The following is a 20,515-nucleotide window of genomic DNA, read 5'->3' as shown; positions in this document are numbered from 1 at the left end:
CCCATCAGGCCGATCCCGCTCCGACGGCCCATATTGCCGAGCTTGCCGTCTATGAGGACTTGTCCGCGTTGCTCCTTTTTTCTCAATCTGCTCGATATTCTCGGCTCAGGATTTGCACGGACTCGTCGCAAGCCCTCCACAATATACATCGAATAACTGGTATACTTCATTCAAACATAGCATTCACCTCCTTGCTGCCACTACGACTGTCGAGACGCGCGTCGAAAGGTTGCTTCGAGCGGCCTTGTCGGGGTCTCCTCGAAGCAGATTTGGCAATTTTTCCACAGTATATAACACACCCACTTCGAAATTATTTGTGAAGATGCTTGCGGACACCTGCTCCGGCAAAAAGAAAGCATTCGTCCTACCACACGAGCCCTCGCACCCTCGTGTGTTTCAGATTGCCATGGTGTGCTACTCTGCTGGGAGGAGGTGACATTACGAAGGCTGCGTGTCGGGCTGCGCTCAACCCGACTTTGACCGCTCTTTGGCCTTAACAGTACGGTGGTCGCCCTGGTCCTTCAAGCCCATTTTCTGATGTCACATTCAGAAAGTGGCAGTGACACACTTACTGTGGACGTGCCCAGGACTTCACTTAAGTTGTCCTCGCCACCTCTCTGCAGCGAATGTTCATGCCCGCCTTGATGGCTCGAAGTAGATGGATACACATATTCTAAGCGATCGGCAACGCTGGACTTTTTTATGCGAAGCATATTACGAGGGCTCAACCCAGCTCCTCAGGCGCGGCGGTGACCATGAAATCACGTGACACCGTGACGTCACGACAGAGTAGAAGTGGCTTTGGCTCAACTCTTGCAAGACGGGCTGGGTGGGAATCGAACCAGGGTCTCCGGAGTGTGGGACGGAGACGCTACCACTGAGCCACGAGTACAACGCTTCAAAGCGGTACAAAAGCGCCTCTAGTGAATGCGGTGTTGCCTTAGAAACGCGCTGTTTCTAAGGCGTGCATCTCTTGCTCAGGCGCACATTTCGTTGCCGCGCCGAACGCTGCTTTGCTCGACGCTCACCGCGTCCAATGCGGGGCGCGTAGTCGCTGCCCTGTAGCCCATTGTCTTACACCCCTTGGCGGGTCGACGGGAACGCTGTCGCGTTCCACTCTTGAAGGCGAAGAAGTAATGCATGAGTTGTTTCTTCGTCTAGCCGAACCAAATATAGCCAAGCAACAGCAGTTCACCAGGCTAAACAGTGGTTCAACAACTAAAATAAAGGCTAGTATGCTTCGCATCCTGGGCTTAACCTTACCTAAGCCACAGCCATTTTTTTTTTATGTCTCGACTAACATTCAGACAGTACATGCCTCTGACGAATACTGCTTTTGAATGTAATGCATACTTTCTTATTATTGACGCAACTATAAACGCTATTATCGCAAAATTTGTAAACTGCGATCGAGCACTCTTGCGAATGTGGAATGCACGCAACAATCTTTGCAGGTGATAATTAGGCTTAGATATGTTTTACTTGCAATCGGCTCCAGAACATGCTTTAAACGCAAGGCACTCATGAATAGAAGCGAGAGCATCTCAGAAGTGCACGTGTCAGAATCGCTTCCGAGTACCCAAACTGCGGCGACAAGTGACTGGGCTGACTCGTAGGTCTCAACAGACCTACCCAGTGAGAGTAGACAGGACATGTGAGCAATGTGTATACATTCCTGTTTAATATGCCCGAACACTAGATAGTGCTTGCACGTGCTTTACAGAGCGCTGGCTCTCGTAAGAATGTGAGCGTCTGCTACTGAATCGATGCGATGCCAATGATGCCGCCGCTAAGAACTCATCTAAAACTACTGATTGGTGTCGCTTCAACTACTGAACATCCCCCCTCCGTCCAGCTCGGTACGAGAGAATTTCTGCCAGAAGAGTGGCAGCTGCCATCAGGAGTCCGGCAAGCCACGACAGGAAGACGCCCTGCAGGGAGTCCAGCTGTGGGCCTGCGCTGTCCCCGATGTGGCTCTGCGCCGTCAGGCGTCGACATGGGGGAATTTCGAGTCGGCTGTCTCGGTAGAACTTGGCTATGAAGCCTCGTTCCATGAACAGCTCGATCCTGCACCGCGCATGTAGTCGTGTCCGGGAACAACGTTCTGTCGACAGAACACCATCGTTTCGGACAACAAAGACTAGATTTGCAACCCTCTCTCTTCTTACGTGCCGTTTTTGTTCTTAGTGAACATATACATCCGCAGAGCCAAGTGCTCATTCATAACTGTAAAAAACAATGAATGTAGGCCGGTTTGCAATGGCAGTCCACAGCATTGCAGAATGTGAGGGCACACATTAATTTTGTTATGTCCCATAGGCAAAAGGAAATGCGACACAAAAGAGTATGGAATCACTAAGCATGCCAAAAATTTTACTGTACTATTGTATTGAGTATTAGTTGCTCTCGACAATCCCGTTTTGTAGCTCGCTACTCGGTAATCATTTACCTAACTCCAGATCGTGTGCTCGAATTTATGACATTATTGCAGTGTCTGTCCTTCAGAAAGTAATAAGTTACGTTGGAAACTTTTCATTCGATTCCTCCGGTAAATTAGATGTCGTCATATCGAATACGGCATTCGAGTGGTTTTGTAGTTGCACGACAGAAAGCGTCGCTTACATTTCTCCGATAACCCGACGCAGAGACTTGTCCACTCCTTTGCGCATGAACATGGACATGGGCAGCTGAGTGATGTGCTTTGGAGCGTAGTAGAACTCAGCATCCAGCGGCACTAGCTGTTCGCACCGGTTGCTCATCACAGCCGCCACAGGACTTTCAGTGAAGATCATGGCTGCTTCACCCTGCCACGGGTTATGAATAGCAACGTAAGTTTTAGCTCTAACGGAGCTTACGTAACACAGAGCGTGCACTGAATAGCAAAGGCAAGCGCATCTATTGATCCTCAATACTCGATGGTAACCTTAGAGGAAAAACAATTACTTATCCTCTGCAATCCATAGAATGTTACTTGTCGGAATACGCGAAGTTTACGCCGCTGACCCTGACTTTGTAACCATCAAAACAAGAGCACCCTTAACAACGAAGTCTGTGTGGTTACGTACCCATGTACTGGTTCCGCACGTGACTTATTTTATTGCTTTTTGTTCTATACTTCCCTTTTTTTCCCTTTATTTTTGTACAGACACGTTGTGGACTCGTACGGGGCCAGCGCACAGTTACGCTAGCGCCGACGTCCCCGGGAGCTCTCTGAAAAACCGGCGCAAACAAATATGTGATATAGAATATTTCTACATGCTACCTAATGCAGCTTAAGATATTATAGACAAACTTCTGTTTCATTCCTTGGACGACGTCTACTAAGTAAACACCTGCGCTCAGAAAACTAAAGAAACACAAACTATGAAAGAAAGAGGAGGCCCGTCAGATTGAAAGGGCAAAGGCTGCACCTTCAATATTCGACGGAGCACTGGCAAGCTGAACATGGTCTCCTTATCCATTTCGCCATGTTGACGCTTGATTCTCTGCAGGACTTTCTTGAAGACGTCACCTGGCGTTTCCTGTGCACAATGTATTGTTAGGCAGTCGCAAATATCATACATTGGTTTTTGTGTTACTTATTAAGCGGTATCTGTATGAAACACACATATACCACACGTGAAGCCTACGTGTAGTCCTGTGCGGTGAAGTGTCAAAGAGAGCGAACTAGAGCACAGCTCACACTTTGGAGGCGCATGTGGTTCCGCAAGATCTAACGATGAAAGAAAGTGCCATATGTACACAGGAATCAGTGTCACCTACCACAAATGTCGTCTGCTACAAATCCTAGAGCTTTTACCGAAAATCTTAATGTGAGAAAATCACACATTTCATCGATCGAAATGGGCTGATACCTCGTCGTTAGAGCAAAGAGCTGGACGCGTGTTTATTGTAGCAATGAATTTTGCCATTTATCACAAGCTTTGCCCATTTAACCATGGACTACAAGCTGTGCTGCTCAAAGAGAGAAGTAGCAAAAAATTCGAACTGCTTCTGCCTTTAAACATTCCCAAACCATGCGCAAGTAATCATTAATCTTGCTTGCAACGCGGAGCGCGAAAACCACAGGGTGGAAATCCTGGCCGAATGCAACATCACCCTCCGCAGGAGGAACGGCCGTTACTTCGCTGCCATGCACCATTCGCTACGCGCTGAGCGTAATAAGCTCAACGTCCTCATTCAGAAGGCAGTGAAACAGCCCCGGCCTTCCGATCACCACTTCCACGCATAAATTCCTCCATGTCCGCGTGCACAGCACTCTAGAAGAGATCACCGAGACTAAGGAGCGAACGCAGGTGATCAGACTCACGACAACCAAGGTGGGCCGCCACATTCTGCGCTAGCTCAACTTCTTCGCCTCGATGACCAGCGATCCACCGAAGTTGACGGCGCGTCCACGCGAGATTCGAGACTTCATCGCAATAGCCCCTATTCCGCGAAACGTACATCCTGTCCATAACAAAGGCAGGCGCCTTGCCCGGGCGACCGCCCTTCTCCAGCGTACAGACATGAAAGCAGACGACATCACATTCGTGGACGCCGCCACTTACCGAAAAAAACCGAGCCTTCACCGCGGTCGCCCTCTCGCCACACAGCGGACCCTCAACTCGGCCACAATCCTCATCCGAGAACCCGGGGTGGTGGAGCAAGTAGCCATAGCCCTGCCGGTGCTCGACGGCAAACGGGAAGTGATCTACAGCGACTCCAGGCCGTCCATCAAAGCCCTCGAACGTGGCGTCGTCTCCGACCAGGCGTTACGCATCCGGCGTTGCGCGGATCCGAGCAGCCTCAAGCACCACACTGTCATCTGGTTTCCCCACCCATCTCGGTCGGGTGCCGGTCGCTCCGCCAAACCTCAACGAGATCGGCCACAACGCAGCATGCGCGCTTACCGACCGTGCCATAGCCGGGCAACCCCAACTCGTCGAGCTAGAGGACAACCGGGGTGCGCTCCTTACGTACAGTGAAATCACAAAACACTTCTACCTGGGGCACCGCATCTTTCCACCACCACACCCCAAACTTAACAGGTCGCAGGCGCTAACACTAAGCTAAGTACAGACGCACATGTACTCAAACCCCGACAAATTGCACATTTTCTATCCAGACGCACACGTCTGCGACACGTGCCTTTCATTCGGAGACACTTGCACACATGTCCTGCACACTTGCACTTGTACACATGCCCTGGGAGTGTAGGAACGCTGTTCGCGCGTCTACCTCGGGCAAGTGGGTGAAGTTCTTCATAAAGCTCACTACTCGTCGACCAGCAATGGGCCATCCAGCAGGCCCGCGAAGCGGCCTCCAGGTACTCCCTGTCGTTCCCTAGGTGGGAGACGCCCGCTACGCGCTTAGCGCGTCCTGCAGGACCATAATAACGTTTTCCAGTCCAGTCTTGCTTGAAGAGCATAAGACGCTGTAAGAGCTCCTACCGGTTACTCAAACTGAAAGACCTTAATTTTTTTAAGGGCAAAGGCGAACAACGGCAAACATCATCCCAGTACAGAGCCAGTGTCTTTCTGTAGAATGACTCATACTCGTAAAGGATTCGGGGCAGACATGTCATTAGGTCAAAACTGGTCGTCTATTTCTCAAACATCTGAAAATAGTTTTGTGCCTCCATAGCTCGCTTTTTATGCACCCCTTAGAATATTGGCAAGAATACGTACGAGAACGCGTCCTTAGAGTTGTGAGACCAAATCAACGAGGGAGCCTCTTGAAACGAGCATGTTTCAAACGAGCACCCGGCACGCATGAAAATGGAAGCAACCTAATAACAAACATAGCAAACTTAAAAGAGAATACACCCACATATGAGACGCGCAGCAATGAACAATGGCTCATAACCTCAATGGTGGCTGCCCGGCCGCGCCCAAGGGCTGAACTGAGTGATTGCAATATGCAACGCATAAGAGAAAATCCAGCGCCGGTTAGACAAGCTCGAATCGCAAAGTTGGGCTGCCTTCTGCGAGTCGCTAGATCCACGCAAGCCTTTATCGCAACTATGGAGAACGGTGCGCGGTCTCCAGACACTCCCCGTACAGCGATTCCCATTCAAGGCTTTTTCCCTCTCTCAAAAGAGACCGGAGACTGACGTGGCAGAGGATTTCTGTGCCCGATTATCCGGCCAACTCACAGCTACCAACTATCCATCGTCTTCGAATAGTTGTCCGCCACCACGTGATCACCGCATGGATCTACCATTCTCAATCCACGAACTTAAGGCAGCATTAGCTTTGTGTAGCCGCACATCAGCGCCAGAACCTGACGGAATTTCCTACCTAGCTCTGTGTCACCTGGAGGAGTGAGCGAGAGGTGTTCTCCTTGAGTAGTACATTGAATCTCGGAGAGATGGCACGCCACCAACAATCTGGAAGAGAAGTCGCCTTGTTCCATTGCTAAAGCCTGGAAAGTCGCCGTTGGAACTCTCATCATATCGCCCGAACGCTTTGGCGCGCTGAACTGTATGGGCAAAGTAATGGAGAGGATCGTCCTAGGACGGCTGGACCACGACACCTACCCGGATGCCATGGCGGGCTTTCAACGTGGTCGATCATCGATCGATAACCTCGTCGACCTGGTCACCTACATTCAGCATGAGAAATGCCGTAAGCGTCTCTGCGCGTCTTTATTCCTCGACGTTAAAGGGGCGTATGACAACGTTACGCAAGAAGCCATCCTCTCTGCTCTCGCAGAGGTAGGAGTGGATGGTCGGATGTTTCAATAGATACGGAGCTATCTCTCCATGCGATCCTTTTATGTAAGCACCGAGGAAGACCATACTTGTCTACATTATAGCTACCACGGCGTCCCCCAGAGTGGTGTACTTAGCCCTGTGTTATTTAATCTAACACTAACTGCTCTCCTTGAACACGTGCCAACCACAGTCAGGCTATCAATGTACGGCGATGACATCTGCATAGGACGTCTGCAGTAACACGCCTACATTTGCGAGCGAGAATTCAGAGAGCCGCCACACAAACTGCTATCTACCTCAGTAATCGAGGCCTGGAAATTTCCTCCGAGAAATGCGCAGTAGTACCATTTACGCGCAAACCCGTGGAAAACTACAGTGTAATGATAAATGGCCAAGTAATACGACGGGTCCAATCGTACAAGTTTCTAGGTGTCATAATCGACAGGGACTTGTCATGGAGCCCTCACGTATCATACGTGAAAAAACGGTTGACAGACATCTGCCACCTGTTCAAGTTTTTCGTTGGCAAGGCCTGAGGAACGTCGACAAGTGCCATGTTACAATTCTACAGGGTGCTTTTCTAGGAATTTCTGCGATACAGCTTGCCAGCAATAACCAACACAGGTAAAATGAATCTGCGCACAATACAAAGTTTTCAGGCTCAGGCGCTCCGGATCTGTCCAGGCCTGCCTCAGAGCGCTTCAACTGTGGCTACGATAGCAATCGCTAGAGACCACTTTGCCCAGACCCACACTGAAATTCAAGTGCTCAGAACCCACATAAGGCATTTAGCCAAAACTCCTCGTCACCACTTAGCCTCTCTACCAGCGGACAGACCACACACATCTTTCAGCCAAACGATAAACGCATATGATGAATCTTTGCCAGCTTGTTTCACTCCGGCTGCGAGACCTTCGATTCCTCCATGGTGCCTCGCTCAGCCAAAAATCAACCTCACAATACCTGGCATCTCGAAAAAAGCTGATCTATCATCTCCAGCCCTTAAACAGCTCACGCTACTATATTTGTACAAGAACTGCCGTGACTCTACGCATATTTACACAGGTGGATCTGTCCTTCCAAACAGCTCCGCGGCGGCAATCGTCATACCAGCGAAAACTACAATAATCAAATTTAAGACGACCCATGCGACAACATCGACGGCAGCAGAGCTCACGGCGCTCTTTACTGCCCTTCATCACAGGGCCTTACTTGAGCCCTAACCCTCAGCCACGTCCCCCTTTACCCTTCCCTCATTCAATAAAGTTTATCACCACCACCACCATTGGTGATGAACCGCCACACAAGTGGATGGTATTCTGCGATTAGAAGGCGGCACTGCAGTCTCTACTGTCACTTTTACGATGCGGACCGCACGAAGAACTAATATTTCATATTACAGAGATGTTCTAAGGTAATCGCAAATAGAATCAGGAACACCTTCGACTTCTGTCAACCAAAGGACCAGGCAGGATTCCGTAAAGGCTACTCAACAATAGGCCATATTCACACTATGAATCAGGTGATAGAGAAATGTGCGGAATATAACCAACCCTTATATATAGCTTTCATTGATTACGAAAAAGCGTTTGATTCAGTCGAAACCTCAGCAGTCATGGAGGCATTACGGAATAAGGGTGTAGAGGAGCCGTATGTAAGAATACTGAAAGATATCTATAGCTGCTCCACAATCACCGTAGTCCTCCATAAAGAAAGCAACAAAATCCCAATAACGAAAGGTGTCAGACAGGGAGATACGATCTCTCCAATGCTATTCAGTGCGTGTTTACAGGAGTTATTCAGAGCTTTTATATCGACTGTGGCTGGCGTTGCCTTTACCAAAGCCTATGCATTCCACATAGGGATCACGGACACCGCAACTTGTGACCACTGCGGCCATGAAGAATCGATTGAACATATTTTGTGCGCCTGCCCGCAGTACAGTCCACAGAGGGAATGCCTTCGCCATGAACTTGACCAGCCGGACGACCAACCGCTATCGGAAAAAAGAATTTTACATCATCGAAAGGTCTTACCATCACAGAAGAAGGCCGTGAAAGCACTATTGCGCCTTTTGAGATCTACCGGCCTTTGTGAACGTCTTTAACTGGAATGATTTTTTTTTGTTTTTTCTCTCTGTCCTCTGTCCAACACCTATCTCCCATCCCTGTGTAGGGTAGCGAACCGGAGTCGGATATCTGGTTAACCTCCCTGCCTTTCCTCATCATCTCTCTCTCTCTCTGAGCTTCAGTTCATAAAAGTGTGTTTCGTAAAACAGCAAGGGGAGCAACAGCGCTGTCTAACCGCAAGTTTGACTGAGCTTATGTCGTGAATCGTGCTTACTTTAAAATTTTTACCAAGTGGATATGCCTAGCGAAATCAGTGGCTTCAATTCGCATATTGCATTATGCGTACCATAATATTAAGTTAACAAGGTCGTTAGTGAAGCTTCATTGATTAGTCAATTCGGAATTTTTATGCAGTTTAAGTAATATGCACCATTTCTTAAATATCATCTTAACCTTTTAAAAAAAGCACACCACGGTGTGATTACAGCAATACACACATTTCAGTAGCTTCATCGAAAAAATTCAGAGATGTCAAGCCAGTTGTTTGAAAGCCATTCAAAATTCCCGCTATAATGACATCTTCATGTAACACATGCTTCTGCCAGTCATAAAGGCGCCACGAAACTGCGTCTCGTGGCAGAAATAAACTGTGGGAATACCTTGACAAATGAGTAGAACGCGGACCCTCTGACGACGATGGGCGTGACGCGGTCCTTCTTGGCCAGGTCCTCGATGCTTCGTATGCCGGTCACTTCGCTCCTCACCACCAGAGTTGCCTTCATTTCGCCAAGAAACGAAGTGCGCATCACGATCAAGGCGAGGAGCCAGACGGTGATCAGGCACCTCGGGAGCGTCAAGTAGGGAAATTTCTCGAACCCTACACAGAGTCAATACATGTCTGTGGAAGTTCTGACTACAGGGCGGTACTCAGTACTCATTTTATTAATAACATACACCAATCAGCAGAGAAAAGGGGGGACAAAGCAGCGAATATCAGTGAAAATATTGAAATAAAATGTGTTAATATTTCATCGCGCGCTGAGAGAATATGAAAAAGCTGTTCGTAGTGTTGTTATCTAGCCAGCCCAATCAAATGCAGCAAGAATAACGTAATGATAATTAGTACCTTATGTTAAATGCACTGATTTCTCATGGTAAGTATACATGCAGCAATTGTTTCCAGGAAAAAGGAATTTCAGGGAACACTATAGCTTTCAATATACAACGCTTAAGGTAACAACGCATTGTGGCTGGTCGGCGCAAGCGAGAAACAATACGCTTCCTTATGTTAAACTGGTAATTGTAAAGCAAACACACATTTTTATTTCATTATAAAGATACCACAGCCAACATAAGAAGAAGCTCTCCTTACTTCTATCTCCTGTTGATTCACTTTTCATTTTCCCACGGGAGATAGGATGGTGAAACGAAGCGATCTCTGGCAGATCTACCTCGCTTCCTCTCTTCATCTCTCTCTCCTTCTCGTTTGTGTTTCAGTGTTTGTGCATTACAATGCAAGTTTCTCGTGCTGAAGGTTTAGCCAGACAACGTATGTACATCCGTCAACACTCCAGCGTTTCTTTTTCTTTCTTTCTTCGTCCGTGAGGGAGACTTCTGTGGATCGACAAAGCGAAGCGAGGGGAAGCGGCTTAGCTGAAAAAGTTGGTTTGCGGAGCCGCTTAGCTTTATCATGCTCCCACGTGGGTTGTTCTACCTGTCCAGTGCTGTCCCCACAGTTTACCCTTCCCCAACCCTGTTTCTTGCACAGACCTGCTCTTTTCATGCTGTTTCAAGAATATAATCACCCGGCAATAGTCTATGACGAGGAACGCCAAGCGCATTCTATGACCCACGTCTCTAGAGCATGGATGACGCAGTGAGCATTTCGCAACATATTCTTTTTTTTCAAGCCTCTCTTTCTGTCCCCGTTTCTTCTTCTGTCTTTACTTCCCCTTTCCCTTCTCCTAGCGCAGGATAGCAAACCGGAGGCTTTAACTCTGGTTAACCTACCTGCCTTTCTCTCATTTTCATTCCTCTCTCTCTCTCGCAACATCACAAACATAAAACAGGGCCACTCCTCATATTTCCCGACTGCCGACAAAACGTTGGTTATAGATCGAAGGTCAGCACGACTCAGTCAACGGGGTCAAAGGCCCGGCAACTTTTTCTCAAATGGAGAGTCTGGGGCTAAACTATCTGGCTCTCCGTCACACGACTGCGCTCTACTTCACAGATCTGATTGGTTCATCGCGTGCAGGCGCGCGAAGCTTAATGTAACATTGTACGCTCCACTAAGAGTCGAATTTTTTCAAAGCCCGCGGCACCATGCGACAAATAAAATTGGCGTGTCGATGATCATGGGTATATCTCAAACATTCATCCGTCTATCGCAGCTTCGTTGCTGATTGTTTAGGGGCCAGCCTAATTCAAATAAGGGAAGAGGGCTAGCCGCCGTCCAAGCGATTTTCTCGAGATGATTTTGCCTCCTACATTTCTGAAAAGTTCGGGATGGCCATTTTAGTTGCCGCTCATTCTTTTAAAGCGAGCGGTATTAGCCATGCGAGGCGAATCGGTCACGAAGCACTTAGCCAATCAGGACAAAGTGACTAGCCTACATCGTTCTTATCACACCGCACTGATCCGGCATTGACTAGTTGTTTTTATGACCATGTAATACTCACATTGTACCTTCTTTTGCCAAGCAGGTAATAAAAAAAAAGAATCGGTCACGAATGTTTTGGAGCTCGTCGGAGCAACGTTTTTGTAGGCAACAAAAGAAATGAGTATTGTATCGCTTTACGAGCATCATGACAAGGACTGCCTTCATTCATTTGGCGTTTCCGTTCTGCATCAGAGAGGCATGAGTGAAAAGAGAGCATTGGTCCGTCTTTGCGATGGCAGCACGGCAGATAGGTGGATTCAAGCTTGATGACGATGACGTTTATTGGGATCCTCCTTTTGAAATGAGGCTACGGCGAAAAGTCAACTAGCCTGCTTGACCTAATCAAGTTTTACTAGAGCTATCGCTATCTAGCCTTGTGCCTAAGGTGTCGAACTGAAACGATTTTGGGTTCAATTTAGGTTCACGTTCAGACTGCTGCATATATTCCCCTTCAGTTCCAGTTCTACTCCAGAACAAAAAATATAGCGATTCAAATTGGCTTGAACCGGTTCACATCGGTTCATAACGGTTTTGAATTAAGGTGAATGAAAAGTTTTGTACTACCCGGCGAGATTATTGGAATGGGAAACAGTATATTATAAATTTTTTAAGTTAAGGCGCCTTTTATTTACGAAAACTTCGATATTGGGAAATGTCGCGTGCATAAGGGCATGCGAATATTTTAGGGTTGAAATATGGGGGAACACGATGTTGGAAACTAAAATTTTATTTAAGTGGCTTGTTATGCTGGCTGTTTGCTCCTAAAATGGTGCGCATTCAATGTACGTGGCTGGGGAATCCTACGCTATGCCAAGCTTTTAAAATTTCATACGGGGAAACTCCAACCCTGCAGAGAGCGAGAGCCATACTTCAATCAGCCAGGCGACGGACAGTTGCGTCATCAGTGAGGCCGTTAGATGCAGTTTGAAATCTTTGATAGCTAGGAATCCACCATCTCCATTGCCTGCCAGTAAAGAGACCTCGGGCTAAAGTTTTAATAACCATTGTGACTCTCCAGCCTTCCTTTCCAAAAAGCTTGGGACCCACTGCGGGATATACAGAAGCCTCAAGTGCGCCTACAAATACCAGCAACTGCAAAGACGGCCGAGGTGTCATCAACAGTTCTAAAGCAGCTTACTTTATCGCTTTTACACTAAGTGTATGCGCACTGCGTTTAGATTCGCACGGACGATTCGTCCACGTGTGCATACGCAACGGCCACTAGACAGCTTTAGTTTAGCGTACGTAATACCATTGCGTACGCTGTAATATATCGGGTCGTCGCTGGGCATGCGAAGAATGCTAAACGACCCATAGCCCTTAGCGTCCGCGCACTATTACTGAGATTTAGCGTTATCGTCTTTGCGTGGTTTCCGTGGCTTACCTAAAACATGGCAGTGGTCCCTCCTGCCCACTTACAATTGAATTTGGCGTTGCTCTTGTAAAATACACTTCATTCGCAGCAAATGGCTGTATAAACGGCTTTCGCTTAGTCTCAGGTCGCTTCGACGACAGAGTATTATGCATATCCTTCTGGGGTTTTCGAGATCGCTTCTCGTTTCGAACGAGTCGAAGCTTAACGAAAGAAATGTATGTATGTATGTATGTATGTATGTATGTATGTATGTATGTATGTATGTATGTATGTATGTATGTATGTATGTATGTATGTATGTATGTATGTATGTATGTATGTATGTATGTATGTATGTATGTATGTATGTATGTATGTATGTGTGTATGTATGTATGTATGTATGTATGTATGTATGTATGTATGTATGTATGTATGTATGTATGTATGTATGTATGTATGTATGTATGTATGTATGTATGTATGTATGTTATGAGCGTCAATTTGGGACAGGGTGGTGGGTTGCGCAACTAGGCTCTCGTTATTTTATTGATGAATGTCCTACCTATGTTAAAAAAGAAAAAAGAAAGACAAATAATCCACGATGAATTCCCACAACCAAATTTTCTGAACCCCTGTTGTGAACTTTGTTTTTGTACGCCTGCGTTGCTTGTCGTTTTCCTAATTTTCTTCTACCAATCTTCCAATCGCCTCTTCCTAATCTTTATTGCGGACATGTCTACTTTCCCCCTACTCTCGCTGAACCCAACGGCTTTAAGGAGGCCAGTGATTCCTAAATCGACCGCTGGGTAGATATCTTCACATTCAAATAAAACTGCTCCATCGTTTCTCTAGCTTTACCGAAGCAAGCACATTCTTCTTCTTACTTCTCATATCTCGCTTTGTAGGTGCGTGTTCTAAGGCATCCCGATCTCGCTTCGAAAAGTAGTGAGCTTCCCTTTGAGTTATCATAAATTGTTTGTTTCATGACTACGTTTTTTCCTCTTAAGTAGTTACTTATGACAGGTTTCTTTTCTATTGCCGCCACCCATGAGATTATTTCAGCCTCTCTGCCTTTCCTCTTGACGTTCTTCGTTGCTGTGTTGCTCACCCTACAGGCGGGATACTCGATGGTAAGCTTCCTAGTTATTTTCGTGCACTGTAAATCAATATTATTCCTGTAAAAAATACCTTTGAAATGGATGGATGTATGTTATGAGTGTCCCCTTTGGAACGGGGTGGTGGGTTGCGGCACCAAGCACTTGCTATTATACTGCCTAATGTCCTACCTAGGTTAAACAATAAGAAAAAAACACCATGAACCCCCACAACCAAATTTTCTGATCTCCTATTGCGAACTGTGCTTTTGTACGTTTCCGTCTTTTGTCGTTTCTTTACTTTTCTTCCACCAATCCTCCAATCGCCTCATACTAATCTCTGTTGCCGACATGTTTACTTTGCCCCTGCTCTCGCTAAGCCCAATACTTCAAAAACTTCGATAAATCAACCGCTGGGCACATGTCTTCACATTCTAATAAAACATGCTCCATCGTTCCTCTAGCTTTACCGCAGCAAGCACATACTTCTTCTTCCTTCTTATATCTCGCTTTATAAGTGCGTGTTCTAAGGTATCCTGATCTCGCTTCGAAAAGTAGTGAGCTTCCGTTTGAGTTATCCTAAATTGTTTGTTTCATGATTAGGTTTTTTTCCTGGTAAATAGTTACTCATGGGAGATTTCTTTTCCATTGCCTGCCCCTTATGAGGTTACCTTAGCATTTCTTACTTTCCGCTTCACGTTCTTCGTTGCTCTGTTGCTCACGATACAGGCCGCATACTTGCTGGTAAGCTTCCTAGTTGTTTTCATGCACTTTGAAATTATATTATACCTGTACAAGTACCTTCGAAACAATAGAGATGTCAACACCACCTATTGGTGAAGTCGGGAGATAGCCGCGACGATGGCATGTGACCAATGAGAGGCAATGATCTTGCAGGGCAAATAAAACTGTAACAAGCCTACGCTGCTTAGCGTACGCTATACTATAGCTGTCTAATGTTGTTGTCCTGGCACGTCTGGTCGCAACTGAACTCCGAAAGTGGCATTTGACCGCGTCCACGGAATTAGAACTTGCCGCCCTTTGTGCTGCTGTTCATTATATTCGACAGGAACCATCATTTAAGTGGGCAGTGTTCACCAGTTCTGAAACAGCTCTTTAAAGCCTCCCGACGGCACTGCGCCATGGTACTCTTTGCTATGAAATTTAGGCAATTAGCGAACTTATTGTTGAAATGGTTCTCGCTGCGAGTGTCCACCAAGCTACGCTGCGAGCGTACAGGGGCCTAGATCTGACTTTCCCCCACGAAGAGAAACATCTGATATAGAGTCGTGGGAGTTGTCTCGGCAGAGCGAACCTTGGGTGAAAAGCGGCCTCACGAGTGTGCCGAGCGCCCGCGACCATCGCCATCGCCGCAGCGCGCATGCCTGTCCCCCGACGTGCGCTCCCCGCTTGTCCGGGAGGGGCGCGGACAGCACGGCCGTCAACACGAGCCAGAGCAGGAGCAGACTCGCAGCGCTGGCCAGCCACACGGCTCCCGAGAAGGCGTTCGCAAAGCCGAACACGTTGGTGGTGAAGTGCAGCGGTTTGGCGGCGAAAATTATCATGTTCTCGTAGGCCCACGGAAACGAAGGGTGGGCGACGTTCAGTCGAGAGCTCGTTATAACGAAAGGGCCCGGTGAGATGTCCGCCTCCTGCAGGCAACAGAGACCGGGAATTATGTTTGGATGGTGTACGCCTGTCACCTTCCTGCGCAGTGCGTTCGCAAATCTGTCACAAGTAGCCGCGGCGATAACGTCTTTTCAGCTACCCTGCGTCTTCGCGCACCGAGAAGGCTGTCAAAAAAACGGGAAGAGCGTCGTTTACGGTGAAACAACGCTCGTATTCTTCCTTTTGCTTTACTGAACTTACAATAAAACAGATTAGATAACTAACGGCTACTCTTTGTCCATGCTGTACACATGTAACAATATTGAACAACTTTGCACACGTGAAAAGTTGGACTGTCATCACTAGGAATCGGGGCCTGCTATTGAAATTCAGATCAAATAATAGCCACTAATACCTCATAATCACTCTGAAGTCCTCATAGGCCGACCATGGTGCTTAGCAAAACATGCCGCAGAATGGGACTTGTCCAGGATATTGTTACAAAACCTACGGTGCGTACACCCGCTCTTGCGACATCGTTCAGTCACCGTTCAAGTCATTTCTGTGATTTGCTGCTTTGGAACGCGATCTTTCTTTTACTGTTAGTACTCGTTTCGACAAGAGAAAAAAGACGAAGGCAAACTTACGTTTCTAACAAGCATTCCCATTTTTCCTGACCAGTTGCCGTCTGGAAGAGCAACTCCATAGATGCCGTCGGCAGGTGATGTGAAAGTCGCTCTGTGTGTGTGTGTTTTTTTTTTCATGCACAGAAAACATTACAATCGTAAACAATTATTGAAGACGCACATATGGGCAACACCATCTCAAGTTTAAGAATTGCCGAAAGCCTTCAAGTGTGGTACAATAAAGCTTTCTTTTCTTGAACAGATGTATTTTTATACGCCTATGACGTCATGTTTCGGCCTTTTCAGTTGAATTACTTGAAGAAGTGGACACTAGTAGCCCTACAAAAGGCAATGTCCAAGCAGATAATTTAAAAATTATTATAACCTTTCCAATTATTTTCGTTGAGGCACTTGTTGGCACTTGCGATATTGTAGACGAGCAGTCGTAAAGTAAAGGTAAACAAAACGGAGATACTCGCGGAAATGTATACTCAATGTAGTCCCGCTTTCAAGATACCAGATCTCAATATTACCTACAAAATCCGTTGACGTTCTAGTTAGCAATTATAAAAAAAAAGCGCGCTTTAAACAGTTAAGGACAGCCTTACCTGGAACGTCAATTCATTTTAGCATATTTTTGGGGCGAGTATCCGAAAGAGACGCGAGTTTAGTCTTGGCATTTATTCTGTCTAGATAGACTCAGTCCTTTTAGGCTTCCGTTTTACGACTGAAACATTTGCCCTGAACTCTATAACTAAAGAGTTTTAGTGACTATTTTTAACTACCCGCACACACACGTGCGCCCACACATGTGCAAGCACAGGAACACACGCCGACACGCACGCGAGCGCACATTATTAGGTTACCGCGGACACGTAATGTTTATCTGCTCCACCTGTTAGCGCGCTTATTTAGGAGGAAGCTTTCTCTCGGGGGCTCGCATCTAAATACATAGGAAAGAATAAATCATTTTTCTCGACCACTAATGCGGCAAATCTGTTTAGGTTTGCAGCATTTAAAAGGAAATGTTAAAATCTAGGGACTATTGCAAGCGTCCTTATTATCTAGGCCGTGAATTATTTCATAAAATATTTTTGAAAACTGCAAAAACAACACTATCAAGTTATCCGTAATTCAGCGATGAAAAACGATACCACAATTTATAAATTGCATATGATATTACATCTAAACCGGACCAAATTCACACGTTACACATGGTTCCTAAATGCAATGATAATATGTAAGTTGGACTTTTGCAAAACCATTGTAAACATTTTAACAAATTCAGGTAAGATATAAATGAATATGTCACTCGTGTCCACATTGGATGTTCTAACGTATGCGGTTTCCAGAAGTCTACTAACTGTTCTTGGTGCAGTGTTACGCAGTTGTAAGCTTGGTGGGTCTATATATTCCTTTGAAACCTCAAGATTTTCGTCAATTAAAACACTTCAGGTCCTAAATAAAAATTTCGCCTTCTAATGTCACCAGAATTTAACTTTCTCTCCTAAGTGAAACCATATCATAAGAAGTCAACAAAGAGACACCAAGGATAACATAGGAGAAATAAATTGTACTCACTAATTGAAATAAAGAAATGATAAATTAATGGCAATGAAAGTGGATGAAAAAAACGACTTGCCGCAGGTGGGGAAAGATCCCACGTCTTCGCATTACGCGTAATCGCATGCGTAATGCGAAGACGTGGGATCGTTCCCAAACTGCGACAAGTCGTTTTTTCATCCCCTTTCATTGCCATTAGTTTATCGTTTCTTTAATTCAATTAGCGAGTACAACTATATTTTCCCCTATGTTGTCCCTGGTGTCTTTATTTGTTGGCTTCTTATGATATGATCAATAAAAATCGGGCCCCTCTGTTAACCGCGTTTCTTCTCATTGAATAATTAAACCCAGTTTTATTAGAATAGGCCCAGGGGTTACCTCTGAAAAGCAGCTGTGCATTCTACATGTGTTTCAATAGGCGGCATGAGAGTTGGGCCCGAGCTGAAGCTTCATCTTAACATCGATTCTGTTGCCAGGGAAAGTAACACAAAGACTGTACTTATAAGACTGAAGCACATTGATCTGCCTTCTTGCCTGTTTAAGCCCAAGTAGTTTACCTAAAAAAAGAAGCATTTCTTTTTTATTCTGGCTTCACAATTTCATCTTCCAATGAATGTTTTGAATGAGAGAAAAATCGACGGGATACCCACTGGAGACGAAGTGCCTCGATGATAAGCATCATAAGAGTTCCAACGATGCCGGTCAGCTCAGTGTGGCCATTATGTTGAAGCGCATCCAGATACGGAGGGAACTACGTGGACATTAGTAAAAAAGTATGGCAATTCACTTTATCATGTGCCAAAATTGCAGAAAACCATGCTGAATCCACAAGAAAGCGTTCACAACTGTCGCCACATGTCAACAAGAAAAGGTGCGAACATTGATGGCATATTTGCATTTACTGCAAGTTATAATACGAAGAAATGTTTCTTGTAGATATATACTCGGATAAAACACATACATATCTCGATACTTTATTTCTATTAGCATTATGACACTGTGCGTTTATTCAAAAGTAGAATATAAAAAGAAGACGAAAAGAATTTAACAACCACTACGATCGGGCTAGTTGGTACTATTTCATGGTAAAAGTAAGCGGGAAATTGACAAGGGCAAATGAGCAACGAAACACAAGCGCTAGTATGTTTGCTAAGGATGAGAACGTACTGGCATTACAGGGTCTGACAAGAGCGCGAGGAGCGGTTCTCCCGTGGCTGCAGAGTGGAAATGTCTTCGTTTTCTCACCTGTCTTCACTAGCAGAGTAGGAACAGGGGAGTGCTACATAGATCTCCAGCGCCGGCGTAAATGTGCTGGTAAGCTCCGGTTGACGAGGGTCGTGGCTTTTGCACTTTTGGGGTCGACTGTACATGTGTACACCCACGCCCGCACACAACCGCGTCTAAAGAGCTATCAATATGTGCAAGGAAAAACCTCATGCAGGGGCACGGTCGCTCTATTCAATGCGGTCCCCTTGTATCTCTGATTCGTCAATCTCCTCGTCTGTTCCTTTCCCTCTTGAACCATTGCGTTCGGTGAAGCGTGTAGGCTTCGAAATTTCCCTAACTTTTTATGTTGTGCTGAACAAATACACATTTCACGGTTGCTAAAGTAACCGCAAGTTAGTATTCATATAGGTATAACCACAACGTGTCCGGGCTCACGAAGGAGATGAAAGAAACACGAGAACCCAAACACTCTCAAAAGAAAATGGCAGCGCAGAAATTAAGAATATTTGGTAAGAAGACTGCAAGCTTGTAGGATGTTGACATGGCATCTCCACAATCGTGAAATGATTTACACTTTCGGAGAACGTTTTACGTGTCATACATATTCCGCGATAGGCTGTTAGTACCGCACGCGCCCAAGATTAGTTGTGGTTACGCTGTATCGTACTAATTGTTATGCCGCTTTCCTTGCTTTGGATGTTGTAAAGGTTCTCGTGTTGTCTTCTTACTGAACAAGCAACTCTTCTGAATAAAAAATTCACTTGACAGGGAGCGCTTACTCTGTCCACTTCTTTCGTTTGTGTGTGTTATTTCAGGCTTCACGTTCTACCGTACAGACACTCGCTAACTCGTCAACCTGTCAATTCGACTACCAAGCAATGCCGTACGACGAAATTCAACATGCGTACATTAGCTGTGCATTTCTGACAACAGCTTACCTTGACGTAGGCTACGCGCAGCACTGTTCCGTTAAATGTCATTTTGACTGCGAAGGCCGTTCTACAGCCCTACCTCGCTCAAGCTCGACTGACGGCCCTTACGTTCCTTCCTCGACTACACATTAGTTGATCGCTGATTAACAGTCATAGCTCAGCATCAACGTCAACAACCAAGCCGATTCTCAAACATTGCACTTTAGATGACATCTTGAGGCTCACTGAAAAAGCTCCAAACTGTCTTCACGTAAGGACATATACACCAGCGCAGCGCTATGGCGATGAAATCTACAGCTGTATGAGCTCTACGGAAGAAAGGACAAAGAAAAAAAATATCTACATACAGCAGCCAGAACAAGCATCTTCTTACTCGTTTTTGCACACACATTATAAATCTGCCTTTCAGTGTATAATTCTCAAAGCTGCACTCATTTTGAAGAACGTTATCACTTCAAATGTTCTCTATAAGCATATTTTACTGGAATGGCTACCGAGGAAATCTGCGATAAGGCTTGTGAACGAATAAGTAGAGGCCCTTGTTAAATTATATTCCTCGTACCGAACTATAGCAACAAGGCCCGTAAAGCGATCTGGTAAATTTTTCCGGGAATGTAATGTAAATGATATCAGGGGAAAAAAAAGGTGGAAACAAGAGCATAGTTAGTGCTGTTTCTTTCT

General features: G+C 45.9%; 1 protein-coding gene across 1 annotated transcript; it reads right to left on the bottom strand.

Annotated features, from left to right (window-relative positions):
- Nucleotides 1-1,829: 1,829 nt before the first annotated feature.
- Nucleotides 1,830-19,882, bottom strand: LOC139051271 (uncharacterized). The gene is made up of 7 exons (XM_070528295.1): nt 19,841-19,882; nt 18,322-18,426; nt 15,194-15,530; nt 9,426-9,643; nt 4,551-4,661; nt 2,623-2,804; nt 1,830-2,067 (listed from the first exon to the last, which is right to left on the bottom strand). The coding sequence occupies exons 1-7, from the start codon at nt 19,880-19,882 to the stop codon at nt 1,830-1,832; spliced, it is 1,233 nt and encodes a 410-aa protein (XP_070384396.1).
- Between the last annotated feature and the right edge of the window lie 633 nt (nt 19,883-20,515).

Source organism: Dermacentor albipictus, chromosome 1 (genome assembly GCF_038994185.2).
Source record: "Dermacentor albipictus isolate Rhodes 1998 colony chromosome 1, USDA_Dalb.pri_finalv2, whole genome shotgun sequence".
Lineage (NCBI taxonomy): Eukaryota > Metazoa > Arthropoda > Arachnida > Ixodida > Ixodidae > Dermacentor > Dermacentor albipictus.
Note: the sequence above shows the minus strand (reverse complement) of the source record. Positions and strands in the feature narration are given on the sequence as shown.

Bases quoted from the DNA above. Each gene is read 5' to 3' on its own strand.
- LOC139051271 (XM_070528295.1), bottom strand. From the start codon at position 19,882: ATGACATTTAACGGAACAGTGCTGCGCGTAGCCTACGTCAAG. The intron at 2,805-4,550 runs GTAAGTGGCGGC...AACCCGTGGCAG, and splicing joins TGAAGGCTCGGTTTTTTTCG to GGTGAAGCAGCCATGATCTT. The intron at 2,068-2,622 runs GTAAGCGACGCT...TGCGCGGTGCAG, and splicing joins CGTCGGGTTATCGGAGAAAT to GATCGAGCTGTTCATGGAAC.